Genomic DNA, 23,589 nt, shown 5'->3' with positions numbered 1-23,589 from the left:
TTCATATTGAAGTTGGATATTACAGCCCAACACAGGGAAAAGAGTCCCAAGAGCAGACAAAAGAGTCATAGACCCACTCATTCTCATAGTCAGAGTCTCATAAAAACACGAAGCTAATAGTTATAATATATACACAAAGGACCTGGTGTAGACCTATGTAAGCCCTGTACTTGCCGATTCAGTCTCTACGAGCTCATATGCACCTTGCTTAGCTGATTCAGAGGGCCATGTTCTCTTTGTGTCCTCCATCCCCTCTCTGACTCTTACAGTCCTTTTGCCTCCTCTTTGGTGTGATATCCTGAGTTCTGAAAGGAGAGATTTGATGGAGACTTCCAATTTGGACTCTTTTTCCCCTCTTTCTCTCTAGAAGGCACTGTTTCAGTCTAGTCCTCTCCAACTCTAGCTCTTTAAAAATTATCTTAGGTAAGTTTCAAGCACAGTATATTCAAAGGCTTTAAATGTCCATAGTGAATCTTTGTGTTTCTTGTGATTCTAAACTAAGATACCCAAGTCCTTGGATAACTATTCTCCTTAACTCCTCACCACTAAATAACTTCCTTTTAATTAATTTTCCTCTCTTCTAAATGGGTTCTGATCACACTGGTCCATGAGCTGAGTTTCTTACATTTCTGTTTTCTATCTATCTCTCAATTATTTTGACATTTTTACTATATTATATCACCACCACTTGCTCCTTGTATCTGGCTGTCAAATATTTTGCTGAAATGAATTTAATCTATAACAATGAGCAGACTTGTATTTTTGAATTCCAGATTTCTAATTCCATGGGATGACTGAGGATAATTCAAAAGTGTCATGAGAGTCGCATCAGGAAGACAGGGCTCTGAGAACAGCTGTACTGCACCTACAACTTGTGCAGAGCAGGGCCACCTCTGAACAACTGATGTGACACTGAGGAAATGGCACTGTTTCTATTTCTAGCTGCGTGTGCTTATTATTGCTGATTTCTAAGGATGGAAAGGAAAACTCAGAATGACCAGTAACATAAAAATTCAATATAGCAGTTATTTTTGTGCTGATATATAAAGAATTTCCACAGCATTAACAAGCATCTGAATGATACGTGCAAACAGTGTGTTCTGAGGATTCTCTAAAGTGAGCAATATGTTAATAGAGACTCTCTAGTTCTCAAATACATCTTTATTGTAAGGTAATTGTTAAATGGACTGTTAAATAGGAGAAATTCCTTGTCAGTTTATACATATTTTCACGCTTGAGAATTTGAAAACACAAGACCTTATTGGTAACTGCAGAGAAATACTTGGATGTCTTGATTTCTGTCTGAATAAGTAAGAACCAGCTGCAATAGCCAATATTTGCATGTGAGCACCCCTCACCTCCCTACATGAATAACAACACAAATGCCTAATGAGGGAATGTTAATAAACTCCATAAAAGGAAATCAAGCATCATAACTTTGCATTTAGTTTTTAATCAGCCAGAACACAAACATAACCTAAAGCATTTTGTAAGCTACAAAGTATTATTTTTTTTGATTTGCATTTCTTTTTGGTACAAGTAAGATTTCTGTTTTTGTGTCTCTCTATAAATTTCAAAGATAGGCAAATGAGCACTGTGAGATCAATGCATTGCTTTTGGTCATTTCTGTTGAGTGAGCAGGTGAGAAGAATCTGGGGTTCATATTAGAAGTCCTTCCCCATGGTTTGGGTCCTTGAGCACTCCCATCAGCTGTCAGCTACACCATGGACATTGTCCATATGTACTTTGAGGTAGTCATTCCTTGTAAACTTCTTATGACAAAAATGGCACTCTGCCATTGGGCGGTTGGGATTGTGAGTCATCTTGTGTCGGATGAGCATTTTCTTCAGGCTAAAAGCCAAGTCACAAACCTAGAAAAGAACCAGATACTCCATATTTATGATGACAAACGAGTCTGTCATATATACAATATACATTATAAAAATTCCTTCTATCAAATATGTGCTAGTGGGCCTAAGGACAAACTCTGCTCTCAGAATAAATGAAATTTCACACCCAGACAAAGAAGTTAATTGCACTTCTCAAGCATCACTTGCATTTAATTGCATGGCTTGCACCACCCCCAAGCATCCTCTCATCTCCCAGATCTGGACCATGTCAGAGAAACAGCTTCCTAGGGACATACCTTCCTAAGCATAACAGAGTGTATTTACAACTCATAACAATTCCTTACGTGCTGTGATTTACAGCCCAGATGACATCTCTCCACAGGGCATAAATACATAAGACGTTTTTTACTCCGATGTTTTCAATTTAGCCCCACTTGAGATGTGACTGACTACCAAGGTTCTAAGAGTTATAACCACTTGAGATGTGACTGGTTAACAATGCTTTAAGCATTATAATCACTTGTGGTGTGACTGGTTAACAATGCTGTAAGTATTACAATTCAAACTTATTACCCAGTATTGAGTTTCTTTCTTTCTTGTTACATGTGTGTTGTTTAACTAAGGCACATAAGCAGTTTCTTTCATATAAACTCTACCTCATGACAGCCTAGCTTAATATCCCCATCAAACAATCTGGTAATGAAAATTACCACAGTAGTAACATGTAAGGAAGGCACAATAACTTCAGTCATAGAGGGAAGTCAAGTGAAATTCCAAGTTTGATGTTACTCCAGATTTTCATTTATATATACTCTTTAAAAGCACATTTACTTGAAAATAACATCTACTTCAATAATGTAGAAATAATGTAGAAACAAAAAGCACAATAAGTGCTGAGCAAGGAAACACTAAAGAAAACTGGCATTCTGAATGAGGTTTGTGAAGGGACGGAAGCAAATGAGAACTGTGTGCTCTCTGCTTCATGTAGAAAGGAGGGTTTACTGTCACAGCAACAAGAAACTCAGAAAGCATTCAGAGGGAAATGTGGCTGGGAGCAGGAGCCATGGTGCATGATTTATGCACACGTCCCAGGTAGTTGGTAGGAAAAAAGCGAACTCCAGAGGCACACTTTCTTTCCAAGGAAGCCTGTCCTTGCACACACGCACCTGCAGGCCTCTCCTAAGCCTTTTCCTTGTGCTGGAATCGAGGGTTTTATGCAGCACTTGACACCCTCTGTCCCTTTCAGGTGATTTCTTCACAAGGGCCTTCAGGCCATCAATGGCAGGATGGAGGGCAGGGTGTTTGTGAACTAAGTATTTGGTGAGGAGCCTGGGGAAGTTTCCCTTTTCACTGCAGTTTCCTCGTCAGTAAAATCACAACAATGGTGAATTCCTTGCAGGGTTTAAGATTAAACGTAGTCTAAAGTTTATGCAAATTGGAGTTAGATACTCACAAAATGCTAGGCTGAGTTTTCCGTTCATCTTCCCTAGCAAGCAGTATCGTTAGCATATTGGAAAGAAGACAGGAAGTGGGGAGCTACCACATGGGGAACTTGACAGAGGACACAGCTATTCAAGAGCAGTGGTGACACTTGCCTGCTGGGATTCTCTGCTAAATGTTCTCAAAGCAGCTGCTACTTTTCCTGTGAAACATTTACCCTCAGCTTAATGACTGATCTCTGTGATTTTTCTGGGTGTATCTCCTTACTAGCATAGGGAACTTAAAGGTACAAGGTCATTAATCTATAAATATTAGTTGAAGTTACAAAAATGAAATGTGGCAGATGACAGAAGGGAGAAGGGAATATAGATATACATACATATATACACATACATGTATATAAATATATATACATACACACATGAACATATATATATATTTTATGGGCAATATAAATACCTCAAAAACTATGAGTAATTTCAAAGAAACTAAAGCGTGTGTTTATGGCAAGTACCTTAATGTGAAATAAGTACCAAATTGTTTTGTAAGTGTGGCTTCAAATTGATGCTCATTTAAAAGATAACTTTAGAATTTATCACCATGTCCTATTTTTCTGGCCCCTCCTCTGAATCCATGTCAAAGCAAAGAGCACCCCTCTTATAGAATCTTCTTCCAGACTGACATTGAGTCAGCTCCTTTCCCTGGTGGAAACCTTGAGTTCTCCAGCCACTGTCTCCCTGCACTCCTCTCTGTCTCTCTCTCTTGCTCCCTCTCCATAGGACTTCTTAGCCCTGGAGCCTCCAACTGTGCTGTTTGCCCTCCTGAAATGCTCTCAGCCTGGTGGCTGACTCCTCATCTTTTTTTTTTTTTCAAGACAGGGTTTCTCTGTGTAGCTTTACGCCTTTCCTGGAACTCGCTTTGTAGACCAGGCTGGCCTTGAACTCACAGAGATCTGCCTGGCTTTGCCTCCGGAGTGCTGGGATTAAAGGCGTGCGCCACCACCACCGCCGGGCTCCTCCTCATCTTTTAAGCTAAATAGATAAACAAACACAGAGAAAATACAGAGATACATAGCACAGCTAATTCTTTCCTAACTATTCCTCCAGAGCTGTTTGGTGTTATATCCCTTTTCAGTTTTTATCACAAACAGCAATTAGGTATTTATCAATGTTTGTTTACTTATTTAATGTTATATGCCTCAAGTGATCTCTATAATGACAGAGGAGGTACCATCTTGTTCACTTGTCCATTTTGGGCCAAGCATGGCTTTCACTGTTGGCTAGAATGCTCTCTTAGTGATTTTTGCTTCACTCAGTTCCCATTGATGTACCTTTGAGTGGCTATTGGTACAGGATCCTCATTTTCACAGAGGGAAATGGAGGTTAACCAGATTTCCCAGCAACAGAAAGTGATTTCTAAAACTGAAGCCAGGCAGTCTGCACTCAGTCTATGCTTCTCCAGAAGCAAATCCCCAGGGCAAATTCCAGTATCAACTGAAGATTCTCACTTTAAGTTGAGATACAGGAAGGGAATGTTGTTTCTCCCATTGGTCTGACTCATATCATTTTAAGGAACAACAGTGACTTAGAAAATATAAAAGTCTTCCAGATATTTGGGCTCACTCTTGTGAAAGGTGGGATACAAACTACAAGTCCACTTCCTCAGTCTCCACGGGAAAATTACAGCAATGGCAACTGGAGAGAATGTAAAGGAAGCTGAGCAAGATGCTGAAGTTTGGTTTTTGTTTGTTTGTCCGTTTGTGTTTTGTCTGAAGTTTTTGATACTGGTTGAGAACTAAGGAAGCCCAGAGGATCCACGTAGGAGGAGAGATAGAAACAACCCAAGAGAGACAGTTCTTTGAGAGCCTGAGTAGAGCTTTCGATGGCAGTGGAAAGCATCTGATGTCGCACTTGGGAAAAGGATGACCTAGATGTGAAAACATTTGATTCATTAGCTTAAGTACAGCCATTAAAAGACTCTGATGATGCTCAGAATAAACCAGCCCAATGCCAGGTCATTTATAGTCACACTGAAAACAAGAGAGGCAAGAGAGAGTTAAAACTGTACAGCAGGGACACTTCCTTTTCTTCCTTTCCACCAGGGACTCCCAACCCGGTCCTGACTTAGTACCAATTCAAATACCAAAAATGGGAAAGCTTCAGGTTTAACTAGTACTCTAAAAGAGAGGCAGACTGATTTTCTTTTAGAATATAGTGAAACAAGATACTGAAAAGGAAATACTTTCAGAGTTGGGAATGGGAATTGTATAGAAACTTGAGTTAAAAATACTTGTAACACAATGAATGCATGTAGCACTTGATGTAATAAAATGACAAAGGATACACTATTTTTCTCTGGTAGTCAGTAATCTAGGATAAACGCCTGTAGGGACGTTAGCTCTGTGCCAAGAGAGGCACAGATGTGAGCACACTCAATATCTAGAAGAAACTGGGACAAGCTTTACAAAGTGGGGCCACAAGACCTGGATGTGGATGGAAGCACATGGCAGAGATAGAGAAGGATTATCTCCAAGAGAGAAGGGGTGCTGCCAGGAGAAGAGAAGACAAGCAGGGAACAGAGGCTGTGCAAACACCGTTTACCTGATGGGAGAAAGGTTCAGAAGTCACTACACACACACACACACACACACACACACACACATACACACACACACACAAAATGAAACAACCTCATTTAATGTAACTCTCTATTAAATGGCTTGTAAGCCATGGCCAAACAGGGTTTATTTCAAGATTGCAATGGTGGTTCAAATAGGAAAGCAAACAGAGGAACATGTCATATTAGTAGAACAAACAAAAAGACAAACATGCAGATATTAAAAGGGCATTTGATAAAATTCAGGTTTATTTGTTGATTTTAAAAACAAGCATCCACTTAAAAAAACTTGTCAGTATAACCAAAGGTGTTTATTACAAACTCATATTTGAGGCCAAGAGGGCAGAAGAGACCTGCCACCCGTTGGGAGGTGTGGGGCAGAAGACACCCCAAAGGATGCTGCCTACCACCAGGCAAGTGAACAGGTCCTAGGGCATTTGTATGGGAGAGCTCATTCTGCCCCTTGTCTGGGCAGCACAGTAGAGCTGGTCTCAGAAGTATGAGAGCTGGTGAGCTGGACCCACCCATCACTGGCCACAGCACTCCAGAGAGTGGGCCCCACACCTTGCCTGGGCAGCACAGTAGAGCTGGCCTTGGTGGCATGGGGGTGGTGGTGGAGAGTAGGTCCAGAGGTCATGAGAACAGGTGATCTGGCCCTGCCCCTTACTGCAGCAGTGTGGAGAACTGTCCTTGGTGGCATGGGTGAGAGATAGCTGGCCTCAAAGATGTGAGCACCAGAGAACCAGCCTGTCCCTTGCCACCAGGAGTAGAGAGAAGTAGGAGAAATGGTCTGCCCCTCACCTGGACAAAGTGGGGGATAGTGGGCCCTGGTGGTGAGGTGCAGGAAAGCATGCAGGCTGACCAACTCAGCTACCACCCAGGGCTAGATCAAGGACTTTGAGTTGGCCCACCCCAACACCTACCCAAACCATAAACTGCTGGAGTGCCTGAAAGGGCCAGCCCTGCAGAACCAGAGCTACAGGATCTCCATGACACAGGACAACAACAGGATATCTGAGCGGAGTCCCAGTGAGGATTCAGTATTGATGGGTGGTAGAAGCCAGAGGCCTGGAACCAGACCAGTGGCAAGTACAGCTGTTTGGACAACAGGGTAGACTGTGTGACACACTGTGACATAACTGCAGATTCCATGGATAGATGTGTTTGCTTTGTTCTGTTTTCATTGGGTGGGGTGGTTTTAAGGGCCCAGGGTAGATACAGAGCGATGGGGAGATGAGTGGGATTGGGATGTATGATGTAGAGAATCAATAAAAACTTAAAAAAAAGAAACCCTCACATTTACCACTGTATGTGAAGGCAGAAGACAGACAGAATTGATCCCTAACAGACTCCATATAAAAAAATCGATTCAAAATAGATCCATGACCTAATATAAGAGCTGAAATGATACAATGTTTAGATAAAAACAAAAGGACCTTGGACTGGGCAACAAATTTTATATATAACATGAAATTATGTTAAAATTTTGAGAAATATAAAATGAACGTAACATCAAAATCTTTGTGTCTAGAATGTTATCAGAAAGGCAGAAAGAATACTTCCAGCATGAAGTTCCTATTCGAAGTAAAATATTTGCATGTCATACAATAATATCCAGGATTTCACACAGAATTCTTACAACTCAACAGGGAAAAGCCTAAGCAATAGTTTTAAAATTAGCATTTGAGCAAACACTTCTCCTCAAGACATAAAACTAACCAATAAGCACATAGACACTTAACTTCAAACTTGGGTAAATTCAAGACCATAATGAGATACTTCATACTTAGCAGGATGGCTATACTTTTGAAAAATAAAAAAATAAAAAAATAGAACAAAAACAGGGAAAATGTGTGCAAAGATGGGAGAAGACTGAATCCTTATACACCAGTGACAAGAACATAACATGGTTCAGCTCCTGTGACTAACAGGGTGTACAAGCCACACTCAAGGGAGGCCCCATGCCCCGCAGTAGATGGCTAACACCAAATAAGCTCCATGATATTTTGCAAGATGTTTTATCTCTATAGCATGAATCTTAATAGGTCTTATTAGTAAAAACAAACCTGAGAGCCAGGTATTGGGGTAAACACTGGAAGATCAGAGAATCAGAACAAGCCAGAACTACCTCACCTCACCAGTTCCTCAGCTGCTCTTGTTTCCTCAGACTGGAAACTTCTGTGCCCTCATTTCAGTGGGTTTCAGCTGAACTGTGCTGCTCAAAGCCTAAAAGCTTAACCAGCCAAAAGCTTAACCATCCAAATGCTTCTAGTTTCTGGTCTTCACACCTTATATATCTTTCTTTTTCTGCCATCACTCCCTAGGATTAAAGGCGTGTGTCACCATGCCTGGCTGTTTCTAATGTGGCCTTGAACTCAGAGATCCAGAGGGATTTCTGCCTGTAGAATGTTAGGATTAAAGGTGTGTGTGCCACTATTTTCTGGCCTTTATGTCTGTCTAGTGGCTGTCTGTTCTCTGACCCCAGATAAATTTATTAGGGTGCACAATATTTTGGGGAACACAATACCACCACATATCTCAATACTTTTTCCAGGCATTTTTTATTTTACTTTTATTTTGCTTGTATATTATAGTTTCCAATTTTGTGGATGTGTGTGTGTGTGTGTGTGTGTGTTTTATATTGTTGGTTTTTAATGGCTTATTTGAGAGAGGGGGAGGGAGCGAGAGAGGGAGGGAGGAAGAGAGAGAGAGAGACGGTATAGAACTGGAGGGGTGGGAAAGTGGGGAGGGGCTGAATGGAGATGGGGAAGGGGAAACCTTGATCAGAATGCTGTAGGAAAACATATTTTCAATTAAAAAAGATGAAGCACTAAATTATTACACAACCCAGAAATTCCATCCGCCCAGATGAAAGCAAATTCACGTCACTTGTGCTTGCCATAGCCAATAGGTAACCACAGCAAAAGCAGCAGTACCAAGTGACCACCGATGGACAGAGGGTTAAGCACATTTGATAGATAAACACAACAGGGTATCATCAGCCATGGAAAGGAATGGCCTGCAGACGCATGCCACACTGTGGATCCATCCTAAAAACAGAAGTCAGTCTCACATGTCAGTTATTGTATAAACTCATTTATATTAAATATTCAGGAAAGGGTGATCTAAAAAAAAAAATTAAAGCAGATTAGTGACCCTTGGGGAGTAGAGGAGTTGGGGGAAGCAGTTTAACTAGGTTGGTATTTTTATTTTGGTGCAAAGAAAAATGCTTTGATGCTGGATAAATATGATTATACAACAAGGATAATGTACTAAGTGCCACCTAACTCCACGTTTTAAAATGGCTAATTTAAGTTAAGCAAACACTTCACAGCCAGGAAGATGGCTCAGGAGTACTTGCTGCAAAGCTTTATGATCTGAGCTTCACCCTCAAGACTGTATTAGTCAGGATCCTCTAAAGAAACAGAACTGGTAGAATGAACAAATATATAACATACATATACATTATACACGTGTGTGTGTGTGTGCATGTGCGTGCATGTGGTCTGTCTCTTATGGAAAGGCCAAAAGTCAGCAGTCCCAGTTTGGTACTAGAGTCCCAAAGAAATCCTGGAGAGCTGCTGGTTTCGGTGTGCACTGGAGTCCTGAAGAAGTGGGTTCTAGTACAGGTGAAGAAACCTTGGCAGCAGGACAGATGGACTTCCCAGCTCGAGGGAGAGCAATCAGGCAGAAAGCAAAAGCTCCTTTCTCCCATGTCTTCTTGTGCACCGTCACCTGGAGGGGTGGCCTAGATGTAGGGTGAGTCTTCCCACCTGAAATGATCTAAGGAAGAAAATCTCTCACGGGCAGGTGTCCTCAGAGCCTTTGATTTTAGTTAACTCCAGATGTAATCAAGATGACGACCAAGATTAGCCAGCACAGGACCCACATGGTGGAAGGAGCTCAGCGTTCCACAGGTTGCCCTCTGACCTCTACATCTACACCATGGCACACAGGTGCCTACATAGGCATACAAACACACAAAGTAAGTAAATAAATCTTAGAACTTCTAAAAAGGTCTCAAAATATCATGTGGAAGGCGCCCAGGGGAACACACCGGACATCTGAAGTGACGAGAAGAAGTAAGGGCTCCAGTTGCTAATCTGAACAGAAATTTAGAGGAAGTAACAGATCTGGGAGTTCTCCAGCTAGGGATAGAGTAAGAGACAGAGGAATAGGTTAAGACAAAAGTCAGGAGGACATGATTTTGGAGCAGTGACAGCCTCTGTTCCCCTGAGCAGGCTGCACATCAGAGAAGTTTGGGAGGCACTTAACAATGTGGGTGATAACTGGGGAGTTTCAACTCTTAGAAGTAAATGAGAGATGGTGACAGGAAAACAAAACAGACTTGTAAGTTATAGCTAAACAAGTAACACCATAGATCAGTTCACCCAGAGATATGTTCACGAAAAATATTCAGCCCGTGTCAGAGGTGGGCTGAGCATGCTGGTGGGTTGAGCAAGGTGTCCGTATGTCACTGGCAGATCATTTCAGGCCAGAAACAGTTATTTGTGTAGTACACTAAGGCACTTAAATAGGTTCTGTATCTAGAAAAGAATTAAACTAACTGAAATTATTAAGCTAGCTCCAGTTCAGGACCATGTTCTATCCTTACGCATTTCTCTTGTGACAGGTGGTTTTCTTAAAGTGTGCTGGAGATGAAGGTGTTTTTGTAAGAGTACATTGCTGCTTTAGCCTGGAGCGAGCTTTCACAGGCCAGGGTCCTGTGTTTCTGAGTTCCCCTTCACTGGGGTTCCTCGCACGGTAGGATCCCTGCTGCAACACGCCGATGGGATGATTACGCTCATGGAGTGAACTCGGCATCTGCAGTGCATTTGTGCTGCGCTATTTCACACATTACAACTTCAATGTCTCTTCTCACTCTGTCTTCCACAGATGCTCTTTTCTCATGCTTATGTGTCAAGAACAGGCACCCTGGTGCCTCCTCTAACATTTGGGTTGATCAGCTGACTTAACCACTGGAGGAAAAAAATCATTTCCCCCATCAATGTTATTATTACGTTTACTAAGGATAGTACTATATCTCCCTTTCAAAAATATGTGAACAGCTGTGTCAAATTATTTCAGTTCAATTCAAATATCCTAAATAGGAAATGTCATCCTAAGTAGCATTATTTAACCTAAAGGAATTTATATACATATTCTGAAAATTCAGTTTGTATTTAACATCTATGAGTAGCTAAATATATTTTTTTACATTCTGATTTTTAAAAAGATTTTCAGGCACACATACAATATATTTTTATCATATCCACTCTATTAGTTCAACTGTCACTAACTTGTCAAAGACTTAGGCAGACACCTGAGTTGCCTCAAACTATCCCCAATTTACACCCTGGAAGTCTAACAGCTCCATGGAATCAAACACTGGAAGATATCCTGAAGAAAATCACAGTTTATTTGCTGCTTATAAAGCATACTGAATAAAATCTGGGTGCACTGAACATGCAGCCCCAGAGTTACAACAATGCATAAGGCATCGGCAAATGCACACCACACACACACACACACACACACACAGGCACAGACAGCGCTCCTGGTCCTGCAGAGTATCAGGGAAGGAAAAAGAGAATCCCCACTCACATCACACTGGAAGGGCTTTTCTCCTGTGTGCGTCCTCTTGTGTTCATCGAGGCCCCGCTTCTGGCTGAAGGCCTTGCTGCACTCTGAGCACTGGTATGGCTTCTCCTGCAGGCAAAGAAAAGGGAGCAGCAAGAACGTCAGTGACTGAAGAACGTCAGTGACTGAGGGACTGGCTGCTGAACCTCCACAGAAAGGCGAGTGTTGAGATGGAAGACGCCATCCTGAAGGTTGCAGGTGCTGCAGCACATGCACAGGGGAGAGCTGAGCCGTTTCCGAACCTCCCAGGAAACACTGATTATCGTTCCTCAACACTGTAATCTCCTAGTTGACAGTGTGTGACAAGGACAGGACAGTGCCTGTCCTCCACTAATACCTTGGGTGCTAGGATCCAATGTTTAATTATTTCTTTTAGTTTAGAGGCACCATAAAATTTTACTATGGCATTTTGGGTATTATCACCTAAGAAAGCTGAGGACTCACTCAGCTAAATGATGCAATCACTATGATCTCTGGGTTGATTATTTCAGAACTAAAATTTCTTTTTTTTAATTAAGAGTTTTTCTATTCATTTTACTTATCAACCACAGATTCAGCTGTCCTTCCTCCTTTCACCCCCCAGCCTTCCCCACCAACACCCCCCCATTCCCACATCCTCCAAGGCAAGGTCTCCCATGGGGAGTCAGTAGAGCCTGGTATATTCAGTTGAGGCAGGTCCAAGCCCTTCCCCCATGCACCAAGGCTGCTCAAAGTGTCTCACCATAGGCACTAGAGAACCAAATTTCTATGTAAGTTTGAAGATAAATTTTAAAAGTTAGAATTCACCTTTGATTGATATATTTTTAATCTTGATTACCAAACTTTTCTTCCTGGTAGAGAGTTCTTTTTATTAAATCTAAATGTATATTTCTAAGTGAGACTTTTCTCATTTTTCTGTTATGGGCTTTTAAGTTTGCATCTCAAAAGGGAGAAAAGTGCCCACATTTTCTAGTCACCTAATGGTCTCCTTTAAGGATTCCAGTCTATAGAACAGCAGGAGAGAACACTCTGGAGATTTCCCAGTCCAGCGTCTCTTAAACGACAGGCAGAAACAAGTCCCTATAGAAAACCAGATGAATCAGGATGGGGAGACACATTCATTCTCTTTCTTTACTCCTAACCTGCTTCATTGCAAAAACATCAACCCTCATTAGCCAAGCACAGGTAGACAAGCGCCCAGGCTGGATGCTGTGGGTACAATGTGTGATGCCAGGAGGTATGTGTTCCTATTCCTACCCCTTTCTCTGAGAACTGTGATGTCTTCATTGTCCTGGAACATTCCCAAGTACAGGCAGCCCTCCCCTTCCTGTGCAACAAGAATGCATGCATATGGCCGAGGGTACAAGGGAGTTATAATTTTACTCTCTAATCACTTCCCCTTAGTTCACTGAGGATCATGGAGGTTAAGACAGTTACACAGAGACTGTCAACAAGGAACTTTATTATGGTGAAAGCTTAGGAAGCCATAAGATGGTTTGACTTCTGTCAAGTTAATAGACTTAAGGCTGAATGATCGCTTGTCTTCCCAAGGAGATAAATGAAGCAATTTACATGCCCGTGTGGCTAGAATGTCTAAGTATGTTCTCATACCACTTTCCATGATTTGGGTTAGTCTTCCATAAGGGCCCATGTGTTAAAGGCTTAGTCCCATTGGTGACACTACTTAGGAGTAATGGTAGCAGGTGGAAGGAAGTTAGATGACTGGGAGTATTCCCTGAATGAACTGTGGGCTCTGCTTTCTTCCTTTCTTTCTGTTTCCTAGCCACCATGAGGTGAGCAGCTGCCTTCACCATGTGCTCCATGTGACAGGCTCAGAAGCAGCAGGGTCCAGTGACTAAAAGCTCTAATACTGTGAGTCAAAATTAGCCTTTTCTCCTTTAAGTTGATTATCTAAGACATTTGTTACAATAACAGAAATAATGCTAAGTTGCAGAACATCCTGTCACTCTTAGGTAAGAACTCATTCACAGCATCAGTCTCAAGACTTCCACTGCTTTTCTTCTGTTGTCCACTGAAGGGATCCTGAATATGAGAACACAATCTGATGCTGCATAGCACAGAGTACTATGGGAATCGGTTTTGATGTTCTCATGGAGGAATAGGTGAATAAATCACTCATTCTGACTCAACAGCTGGATTTAACTAGACACAATGATTAGGTTCTTGATTTATGCTGTTTCTGAATGATTACCCAGTCTATGAGAAATAGCCTGTTCTTTGTCATTGTGACCTGGGGACTGGTGCTAACTGGAGGCAATCTTTTTACCAGCCCAACTCTGTAATCCTGGAGTGGCAGAATTAATCAACCATCTAATTAGTCAAACAACACATGGCAGAGCTCATCCAGAAGGTGGCTTTATGGAGTGCTGTGCCTAGGACCTTGCTTATAGACAACACAACACTAGTTGTGAGTCACTGATGTCTTTTCATAGGAAGGAACAGCAACTTAACTCATAAAGGTTTTCAAAGAGCTCTATATGTCAATCAGGAAGGCTCTGGAGAAACAGTTGTTTGTGATATACCTTGTTGGGAACTCTGCCCCTTTGAGAAAAACTTACTGAGGTTTTGATCTCTCTCTCTCTCTCTCTCTCTCTCTCTCTCTCTCTCTCTCTCTCTCTCACACACACACACACACACACACACACACACACACACACACACAAAGGCAAGTTAGGACATGAAAGTTATTTTTCATTTCATATTAATTTTATGTAATTTTGTCTAGATTACACTATTTTATATTTACCAATGCTTTCCCTGTCTAGAGGTTAGGAAAATGATGAATTTTCCTAGATGATCCTATCTTATTATTTTTTGTCTGATTATTTATGTGCATATATGTACCTTTGCATGGGTGTGGGTGCATGTGTGCACATATGTGTGGACACCAGAGACTGATGCTAGTGCCTTGATTGCTCTCCACTTTATTTACTCAGGAAGGATCCCCTGTGGATCTGGAGTTCACGGATTCAGGCACGTTGTCTTGTCCAGCTTCCTCCTCACAAGTGCTCAGATCACAAACTGGCTGCTGGGACTGCCTGAATTTTTATGTGGCTGCAGGAGACTCAAATTCTGGCCCTCAAACTTGCACATCAAGTGCTTTACATACTGAGTCATCTCCCAGGCCCAGTTCTTATTTCCAAGCTTAAAAAAAAATCATCTTTAAAATTGCCTTATTATAGTGGTGCACAGCTATAATCCCAGCACATGGGAGGTAGAAGCAGGAGGATCAGGTTTAAGGTCATTCTCGGCTATAAGGAAAGTTGGAGGCCAGTCTGGACTGCATGGGGCTGTTTCCAACATAAAATAAAACAAACAAATAAAATCAACAAATAGTCAAACAAAGTTCTTTTTAAAGTGGCACAAAAACTGTCATGCAATTATGTAGGCCAGTGACGTGGCTCAATGTGTAAAGGCACTTGCCGGTAAGCCTGGCACTCTGCGTTTCATCCAGAACACAGTCCCACAATGACCTCCACATGTGCTGAAACACAAATGCTCATGAATACACACATATACATAAATATCGATTTAAAATTCCTGGAGCATGGACTTGATACAGATTTCTTAAACACAAAATTTCTATATACCCAGAAAATTTCCTGTCCTCCCCCAACTTTTTACTAGCAGCCCTGATATTGGTTAATCTTGTAGACAAACCATGGTGCGCATGAAAGTGGGGCCTTGTAAACTGAAGCACTGTATTACACTTTTAAAGGATCTGGAGCAAATTTTACCTTCTAATCTCATCTTCAAAACATTGCATTAATGTTCAGGATGAAATATGAAGCCTACAGTGTGCAGACAACATGTAACCAGATTGACTCTTTCCATCCTGGACCACAGCAAGGCCCATCACCAATCTTTCTGCAGAAAAACACAGAAGCCTGAACTACCCATATGAGTTTAGGTCAAGCTTCCTTAATCTGGAAGCTACTGAACTTTCAGGCCAGGTAATTCCTGGGTGAAGAGACTGTCCTCAGTATCCATGAGATGCCAGCAGCACACGCTTCTCCAACTAACCTCCCAACATTGGCTCATGTATCTGGGGCAGGGCAAAGCACAGAGAGTCTACATTATGCCTTTTTGCACTATATATATACTAAGAGATGGCAGTTGTTGCAGTCTGTTGTAGACCATTGTAGTGTGGTCATTTGGAAAAGATAATAAAAAAGTCAATACTTGGGGAAGTTAAGCATCTGAACATCACCACAATGTCAAAATATTGTTGATATGACACTCCTCGGCACATCTTCACCTTTCATTTTTTATTATTAAGAAATTTTCTATTTATTTTACATACCAACCACAGATTCCCTTCACCTCCCTCCTCCCATGCCTCAGGCTTTCCCCCTACTCCCCCATTCCCACCTCCTTCAAGGCAAGATCTTCCATGGGGAGTCAGCAGAACCTGGTACATTCAGTTGAGGCAGGTCAAAGACCCTTCCCCTGTACCAAGGCTGTGCAAGGTGTCCCACATAGGCACTGGGCTCCAAAAAACCCACTCATGCACCAGGGATAGATCCCAATCCCACTGCCTGGGGCCCCCTAACCAGTTCAAGCTAAACAACTGTCTCACCTATCCAGAGGGCCTAGTCCAATCCCTCCACAGTTCATGGGTTTCCCCTAGTTTTGCTGGCCATCTCTGTATGTTTCCCATCATGATCTTGATGTCCCTTGCTCATAGAATCCCTCCTCTCTCTTATCGACTGGACTCCTGGAGCTCAGTCTGGCACCCAGCCACATCTTCACCTTTCATAATGAGCCACCATTGCTTTTGAGCCACACTTTGAATTGCATAGGCTTAGAATAAAACTGTCTTTGCTGCTAGGATGGCTATGATTCAATTTTATCATTATCTACAAAACTTAATTTTAAAACAAATGATGCCTACATGAGAATATACCCAAAGCCTTAAATTTCTTAGTCTTGGGAGGTTAAATAAGTTGAAACTACTTGTCTGATGTGGCTGAGGACACATATGGAGGGGTTATTTATTACTTGATTCTTTCTATTTCTTCAAGTTTTACATTTCTGTATAAAAGTTAAAAGTCTTAAAATATTATTTTTATGTTATTCTAAAAGTTGAACCATCACAACCCTCCTTCTTCCAAGGTCATGTCTTTATCTATCAAGGGGAACTATTTTGGGTATCAAGAAGATGGACCTTGTAAACATCAAGCCGTACTAATTGCTTAGAGATGATTCCATGATCTGGTGTTGGGCTTGTCAGCCACGAAATCTTAACCTGGTAGACAGCTGATTTCTAAAACCTGGCCCTGCATTTCCATGTTAAAATATGGAGCCTACAGTGTGTAGACCACATGAAACCAGGTTGACTCTTTCCGGCATTGACCACAGCAAAACTCATCCACCAATCTTTCTTCAGGGATGTTTGGGGTATCTGAAGCAAGGCAAGTGTGTGTGTCTCCCATGGCACTTCATACCACAGCTCCCCCATGACCTGCAGTAATCCTGACCACTGATGACAGGTCAGCCCTGACCAGTGCCCTCAATGTGGCAGACCAGACTCAAACTCTTTGTTTTTTTTTTTTTGTTTTTTTTTTTTTTTTTTTTTTTAGTGAGACTGTATGGTCAAAAGATTACTGATTACTACTGGGTTCCATAAAATATCAAGTTTGTACAAAATCAGAGCTGCAGTTTAGAGAAGGGTTTGTGAGTGTGGTCCCTCTAGTTTCTATTACACACAGCTAACAGTAGAGATCTATAGTCTGCAGGACGGCTGGTCATATATCTAACAGCTCCTCTTAATGGCCCATTTGTGAGCACACATGCACCAGCAGCTGCACACAATCAGTGTGTACTGAGCTTCCCCCTTATAAGCATCCTTGCCGAGCAAGCTCTCACAGATGTTTACAGCTTCTCTGGGTTTTCACTCACCATCATATTTTTCATAGTCAGTGTGGTCTTTCAACATATGACAAAACACACCCTTGGACTAGTAAACAAAGCACCTAAAAGTTACAACTCATAGGGAAGCTTTTGAGAGCTAGGAGAATATTTAAAGCAGGTTTCTACACAGCATATCCGTAATTGCTTCTGCATTGTAGCTAATGGAAAACACACTTCTCATAAACCAGGAGAATGAACTGCACAGTCCACATATAGGAAACTAAAAATAAGCACAGCGAATAGAATCTAATTTTTATATAAAAGTGTTGTAAGGAGATACCTGGTCCCTTTCTGATTAATTCTTTCTTGAGGTTCATACAGTAATTTGTAAAATAAGTGGGAAGCCAGAAAGTCTGATTACATGCACAGAGCAGGTACAGGAGCCTATCAGGCATAAAACAGGCAAGAACCATGCAAACGACTTAAATACGCTTTTGCTGGAGCTACATGCATGTTAGTCACCAGGACAGCCTGCAGAAGAGTAAACACATGCCTCATTCTGTCCTGATGTGGACCACTGCATTTCACCATGCCTGATGATTCAAGTTGCCTTGCAATCCTTTTAGTAACTCTGTGTCTGGAGCCCACTCTCAGAAAGCCCCGGTCACTGAACTGGCCATGGCCAGGCACTGGTGAGTTCCCAAGGTGTTGTCAACTTCCATCATGGGGGAGAAGCTGTGATCTGGTCCATGCTCCTCTAAGGGCATCCTGAGAAGATGAGCTGAGCAGCAACGGTGGCAGCCAAGCCTGCTGGCCTCCTCTTGCTCTTTTTTCTTTTTTAAATTTTATGATTAATTTAATTTTACATATCAGTCACAGATTCCCCTGTCCTCCCTCCTCCTGTCCTCCTCCCCCTACCCCCAATCCACCTCCCATTCCCATCTCCTCCAGGGCAAGGATACCCCTGGGGATTCAGCTCAGCCTGGTAGATTCAGTCCAGGCAGGTCCAGTCCCCTCCTCCCTTCCCCCAGGCTAAGCAAAGTGTCCCAGCATAGGCCCCAGGCTCCAAAAAGCCAGCTTATGCACTAAGGGCAGGTCCCGGTCCCACTGCCTGGGTGTCTCCCAAACAGTTCAAGCTAATTGATTGTCTCACTTATCCAGAGGGCCCGGTCCAGTTCCATGGGGGCTCCTCAGCTACTGGTTCATAGTTCATGTGTTTCCACTAGTTAGGCTATTTGTCCCTGTGCTTTTTCCAGTCATGGTCTCAATAATTCTTGCTTATACAATCCCTCCTCTTTCTCACTGATTGGACTCCCAGAGCTCCACCTGGGGCTTGGCTGAGGATCTCTGCATCCACTTCCCTCAGTCATTGGATGAGAGTTCTAGGACGACAGTTAGGGTGTTTGGCCATCCGATCACCAGACTAGGTCAGATCAGGCTTTCTCTCGACCATTGCCAGTAGTCTATTGTGGAGGCATCTTTGTGGATTTCTGGGGACCTCTCTAGCATTTTGCTTCTTCCTATTCCCATGGGGTCTTCATTTATCATGGTCTGTTATTCCTTGTTTTCCATCTCTGTTCTTGATCCAGCTGGGATCTCCTGCTCCCCTAAGCTCTCTTTCCCCTGACCCTTGCCCTTCATTACCCCCCATCATGTCCAGTTTGCTCATGTAGATCCCATTTATTTCTCTGTCGTTGGACAATCCCTGTATCTTTCTTAGGGTCTTCTTTACGAGGTAGCCTCCCTGGAATTGAGCAGCAGTCTAGTCATCCTTTGTTTTACATCTAGTATCCTCCTATGAGTGAGAACATACCATGTTCATCCTTCTGAGTCTGGGTTACCTCACTCAGGATGATTTTTTCTAGATCCACCCATTTGCCTGCAAACCTCATGATGTCATTGTTTTCTCTGCTGAGTAGCACTCCTCCTGGTCTTACACTCCCCTCCTCCCACCGCACTGCCACTTTCCCGTTGGACTGCCTGCTCTGTGCTACCTGGCAGAGGGGTGGGAACACTTATAAACCCCCTTTTCTTTACATTGTTGAGCAATGCTGGGAATTTTCTATGGCTACTCTCACTTTACAGATGAAGAAACATTAGTTTAAAACTGCCCAAGGTCACACAGTCAGGCAGAGAGAACAGAACTTAAAACAAGTTCCACTCTGAGACCGGAGACCTCTGTACTACCATGATTGCTGGCAGCCCACAAAGCTCTTTCCCTTCTCTCTGTTCCTGTGAGCATAGCTCAATTCTTTTTGTTTGTTTGTTTGTTTGTTGTTGTTGTTTGTTTGTTTCTGGTTTTTCGAGACAAGGTTTCTCTGTGTATCTTTCCTGAAACTCACTTTGTAGCCCAGGCTGGCCTCGAACTCACAGAGATCCGCCTGCCTCTGCCTTCCCAGTGCTGGGATTAAAGTCATGCCCCACCACCACCCGGCAGAGCAGAGCTCAATTCTGTTGAGTGTTCACTTTTACCTGGTTAGCTGCTCTGAGGGAGGAAGATGGTCCCCAGCTCAACCAAGGCAGCTGGTCAGACTAAACCTCAGCCCATGCTTGCTTAAAGTTGGAATCAACAGAAGAGCTTCAAAAATGCTGCTGCCTGTAGTCCACTCCCCAAGAGATGAAATTTCATACAGGGGTTGTGCCCCGGGCTTTGGTGTTTTCAGAGGACATCTGATGATTCTAATTAGAAGCCGTGTTTTGGCTAAGCAAGGTCAGGACGGCATTTGCACCTCTGCTGCACAGATAGTTTGAGATGGGAGTATGAGAAGTGACTGTGCTTCCTAGTGTGAGGAGATAGATGCTGCCTGTGCTACTAACAATTACATGTAGAGCATGGGCAGAGCTGAGATTCAGGGAGATACTGGAGGAACAGGGGCACCTGGTAGCCTTGTTGAGCCAATCATTAGCTCTGGGAAGTCTCATATTTAGAATCTTTACAGTTTGGGATGAACTTGCTCTACTGACCTCATTTTCTCAGTCATCACACTCTTTTCTTATGACTCATAAGCAAAAGACATCAGAGGGTGCTGAGTGAGAAATGGGGGAAAGACCAACACAATGTCCTTACCCTTCAGAAGAGCACAACAGATATGCCAAGGGAAAAAATCATGGCAGCTTGACTAGATGGAGTTGATGTGTACCTGCCTATCAACTCGTAGGTTTTCTGGCACATAATTTAAAATATAGGGGCTGAGGATGGAGCTGAGAGGTAGAGCGCTTGTCCATCAGTGTGATGCCCTAGGCTCAATTCCTAGACCCTTGAAAATGATAGTGAATCAAAATATAAACAAAAGACAAATACCCACATGAATTTGAGGAGCATTATGTAAGTGTACAAATGACAGAAAGTGAGAATTCATCACAGCCACAAACTCGCATTTAAGAGTCATTTCTAACTGGTCCCCAGAGAACTGAATTAAGTCAACTTGCCTGCTTCCCAAAATAACAAGCACAGGGCTGACATACATGATGGTAGTAAGTGTGATCCATGTCTCAGTAAAACCATGGTATTTATTCAGAGGTCTAAAGGAGAAGGGAATTGTGTAAATCCGTCCTTAGAAGAAGCATGTCTAATTCTAAAGAAATAACATACTTCTCCGATCACTTCATACTGAAAATAATAAGAACACAGCATAAAGGTGCTACTACACATGTGGCTAATCCATCCACGACCAACAGAGTATTCACAGCAGCCAAGTTCATGTCAACAGGCAAAACGAAGTCATCAAGCAGTGGGCAAAAATCAGAGGAAGTCATATCAACATAAATCACATGTAGAGTCAACACCCTGCACAGACTCCAGGGAGCCAGTAGCAGAAATGCATCCTTTCAAGCCTCAGAAAATGCTAAAAAGAACTAGGCTGTCTGTTTGCACAGGTGAGGATTCCAGAGATGACCAGTAGAGATCTTACTAGATCTGAACTGACTCAAAAGTCATAAAATGCTTTAAAAATATAAAAAGACTTAAAAAATAAAAATATGGCATAAGATTACTGTAGTAAGTGAGGATGGTTTCATATATCATCTGAGAATAATAAACATCTTTAATGTCTAAGGCAACTGCAGAACAATTCAAATTCAGAAAATTAGTGACCTCACTTTTTACTCTGTTCACCCAACAGCTCTTTCCTTCCTTCCTTCCTTCCTTCCTTCCTTCCTTCCTTCCTTCCTTCCTTCCTTCCTTCCTTTCTTTCTTTTTGTGAGTAAATTTGAGCTCAGTTATTTCACAAATATGGATTTATGGAAATTTTTCATCTTTTTATCACTTTTAGGGATATTATGCAAAATTCTTCCAGCTAGTTGTATGCTCCATTCCTCATCAACAGGTCTGAAATTTGCTTCTGGAAAACTAAGAACTGACAATTCTTCCCAAGCTGCCTTTGGTTATTTCTCTGTCTCCTTATGAAGGGTACTCAGTGATGTATTTCAAGGACTACAATGGATGTGACCAACTCTCTGTATTTGCTCAGAACTAGCCTGGATTTGACCCTGACAGTCCTATACCCAAGAAACTTTATTTTTCAGCAAAACAGAAAGGTCATGATTATATAGAAAGACATCGCCCAAACAATATCTTCATTCCCCTAAGTTGGGAAAGATGGGCTGAAACAATGTACCACTTGGATACCATCTATCTAGGGATTGTACACATCATCCTTGTATTTTTCACTCAGCTGTCATTTGGCAGGATAACATACTAAACAGAAAGGATTCTGCTAATGTAACCCCACCCATACCCCATTACACTCTGTAAGGATAGAAAGAACTTAGCTTTCTAGGAACAGCAGTACTCATGACCACGGACATGATCTGCACATTCCAGCCCACACAGATCCCAAGGCTGGAGCACAGGGAAAGAGCAGGTAAAGTGTCAGTTGCTGACTTGGCATACAAAATGCATTTTCTAGGTACTTCTGGCTTCTTTTGTTTAAGGAAGAACATTTTTACAGAGAGAACTATTTATGAACTCTCCAGGCTATTGAAAATTGTCTGTTTCAGGATGTGTTAGGTAAAAGACTGGGTTAAGCCTGTAGGGAGCCGCCGACTTCCTGACAGCTTTGCTGTAAACAACTCCATATTTGGCTGTGCTTGCTGGGCTGCGCGCCTCGAGGCTTGCGCATGCACGTATATGGTAATTTGGCCTTATGTCCTCAGCCTATCCCGTGGCTCCCTGTGCTTGCATTCTGGCGGGATCCAATCACAGATTGACCCGTTCGCTTGGTTCCCTATATAAGCAGCTGCCTTTTGGTTCTTGGGGCCCCTCACCTCCCGCTCTCCCTCAATCAAGAGGCGCTCCAATAAAGTGTGATCTGAGAAGAATCCTCGAATGGTGGTCGTTCTTCCTCGCTGGTCGAGGAGCTCGCCGCATAAGCCAATGTATTTTTGTAAGCTAAAAGACACAGAAAACCCCATGGAATGGCTTCTCAGATTTGAACCATTCTTTTATACAAAGATCATGTTGCTTTTAGCTCTCAGTGCATATCTGTCGCTTGGTTGAGAGATACAGCCTCTGCATAGGGAATTCTAACTCACGTAAGAAGGGTCACCAGCCCCCATCTCCTTGTCACTGTCCTCTCTCCTGTCAAAACTGTGGTTGTGGTAGTCTTTCTACTAGCAGCCAAGTATCCTCGTGTTAAGTCAACATAAACAACACACTCAGCAGAGGAGCTAGTTATATATTCCTGATTTTTCACAGAAAAGGGAGCCACAGTGAGGCTCAAGAACTCAGAGAGAATTCAATGAGCGTGTTTCTCTTCTCTCAAAGTATTCGATGCCACCAACCTCTAAAATGCCTCTCTTCAGAGAACCAGATAATATAACCAAACATTTACAGATACCAAAATGGGAGCTGGGAAGGGAAGCAGCAGGCGCCAAGCTCAGTATCACATGAAAAGGAACATTTAGCATTGGGGAGCCTCAGCACAACATAGGTATTGAGGGCTCAGTCATGTCTAGCCAATGGAGAAATAGAAGTAGAATTTAATACTTAAAAATCCAAAATTCAGTCAATAAGTCAAATATTACTTGGTGATAAACTGTCCTCCATGTTAAAGACTATTTCTAGGTGGAATGTTATTTTCTTGGCACTGACATGATCTTTGCTTACATATATAGACCCTTCAGTCTATTCCCTCTACAGAGCCAAATATGCACAACAGGTACAATGAAGCAAAGTGTTGAACTGGAGTCA

At 42.3% G+C, this 23,589-nt stretch overlaps 1 protein-coding gene across 1 annotated transcript in view; it reads right to left on the bottom strand.

Annotated features, from left to right (window-relative positions):
* Nucleotides 1–1,143: 1,143 nt before the first annotated feature.
* Prdm5 (PR/SET domain 5) overlaps nucleotides 1,144–23,589 on the bottom strand; it is a 163,413-nt gene continuing 140,967 nt past the window's right edge. Inside the window, exons 14-15 of the mRNA XM_036182146.1 lie at nucleotides 11,511–11,615; nucleotides 1,144–1,871 (exon numbers count right to left, since the gene is read on the bottom strand). Coding sequence (XP_036038039.1) covers nucleotides 1,707–1,871; nucleotides 11,511–11,615 — 270 coding nt within the window. The 3' untranslated portion in view covers nucleotides 1,144–1,706. The remainder of the gene's footprint in view (nucleotides 1,872–11,510; nucleotides 11,616–23,589) is intronic.

Source organism: Onychomys torridus, chromosome 3 (assembly GCF_903995425.1).
Source record: "Onychomys torridus chromosome 3, mOncTor1.1, whole genome shotgun sequence".
In the NCBI taxonomy this organism is placed as follows: Eukaryota; Metazoa; Chordata; class Mammalia; order Rodentia; family Cricetidae; genus Onychomys; species Onychomys torridus.
This window is presented reverse-complemented; position numbering and strand designations above follow the sequence as displayed.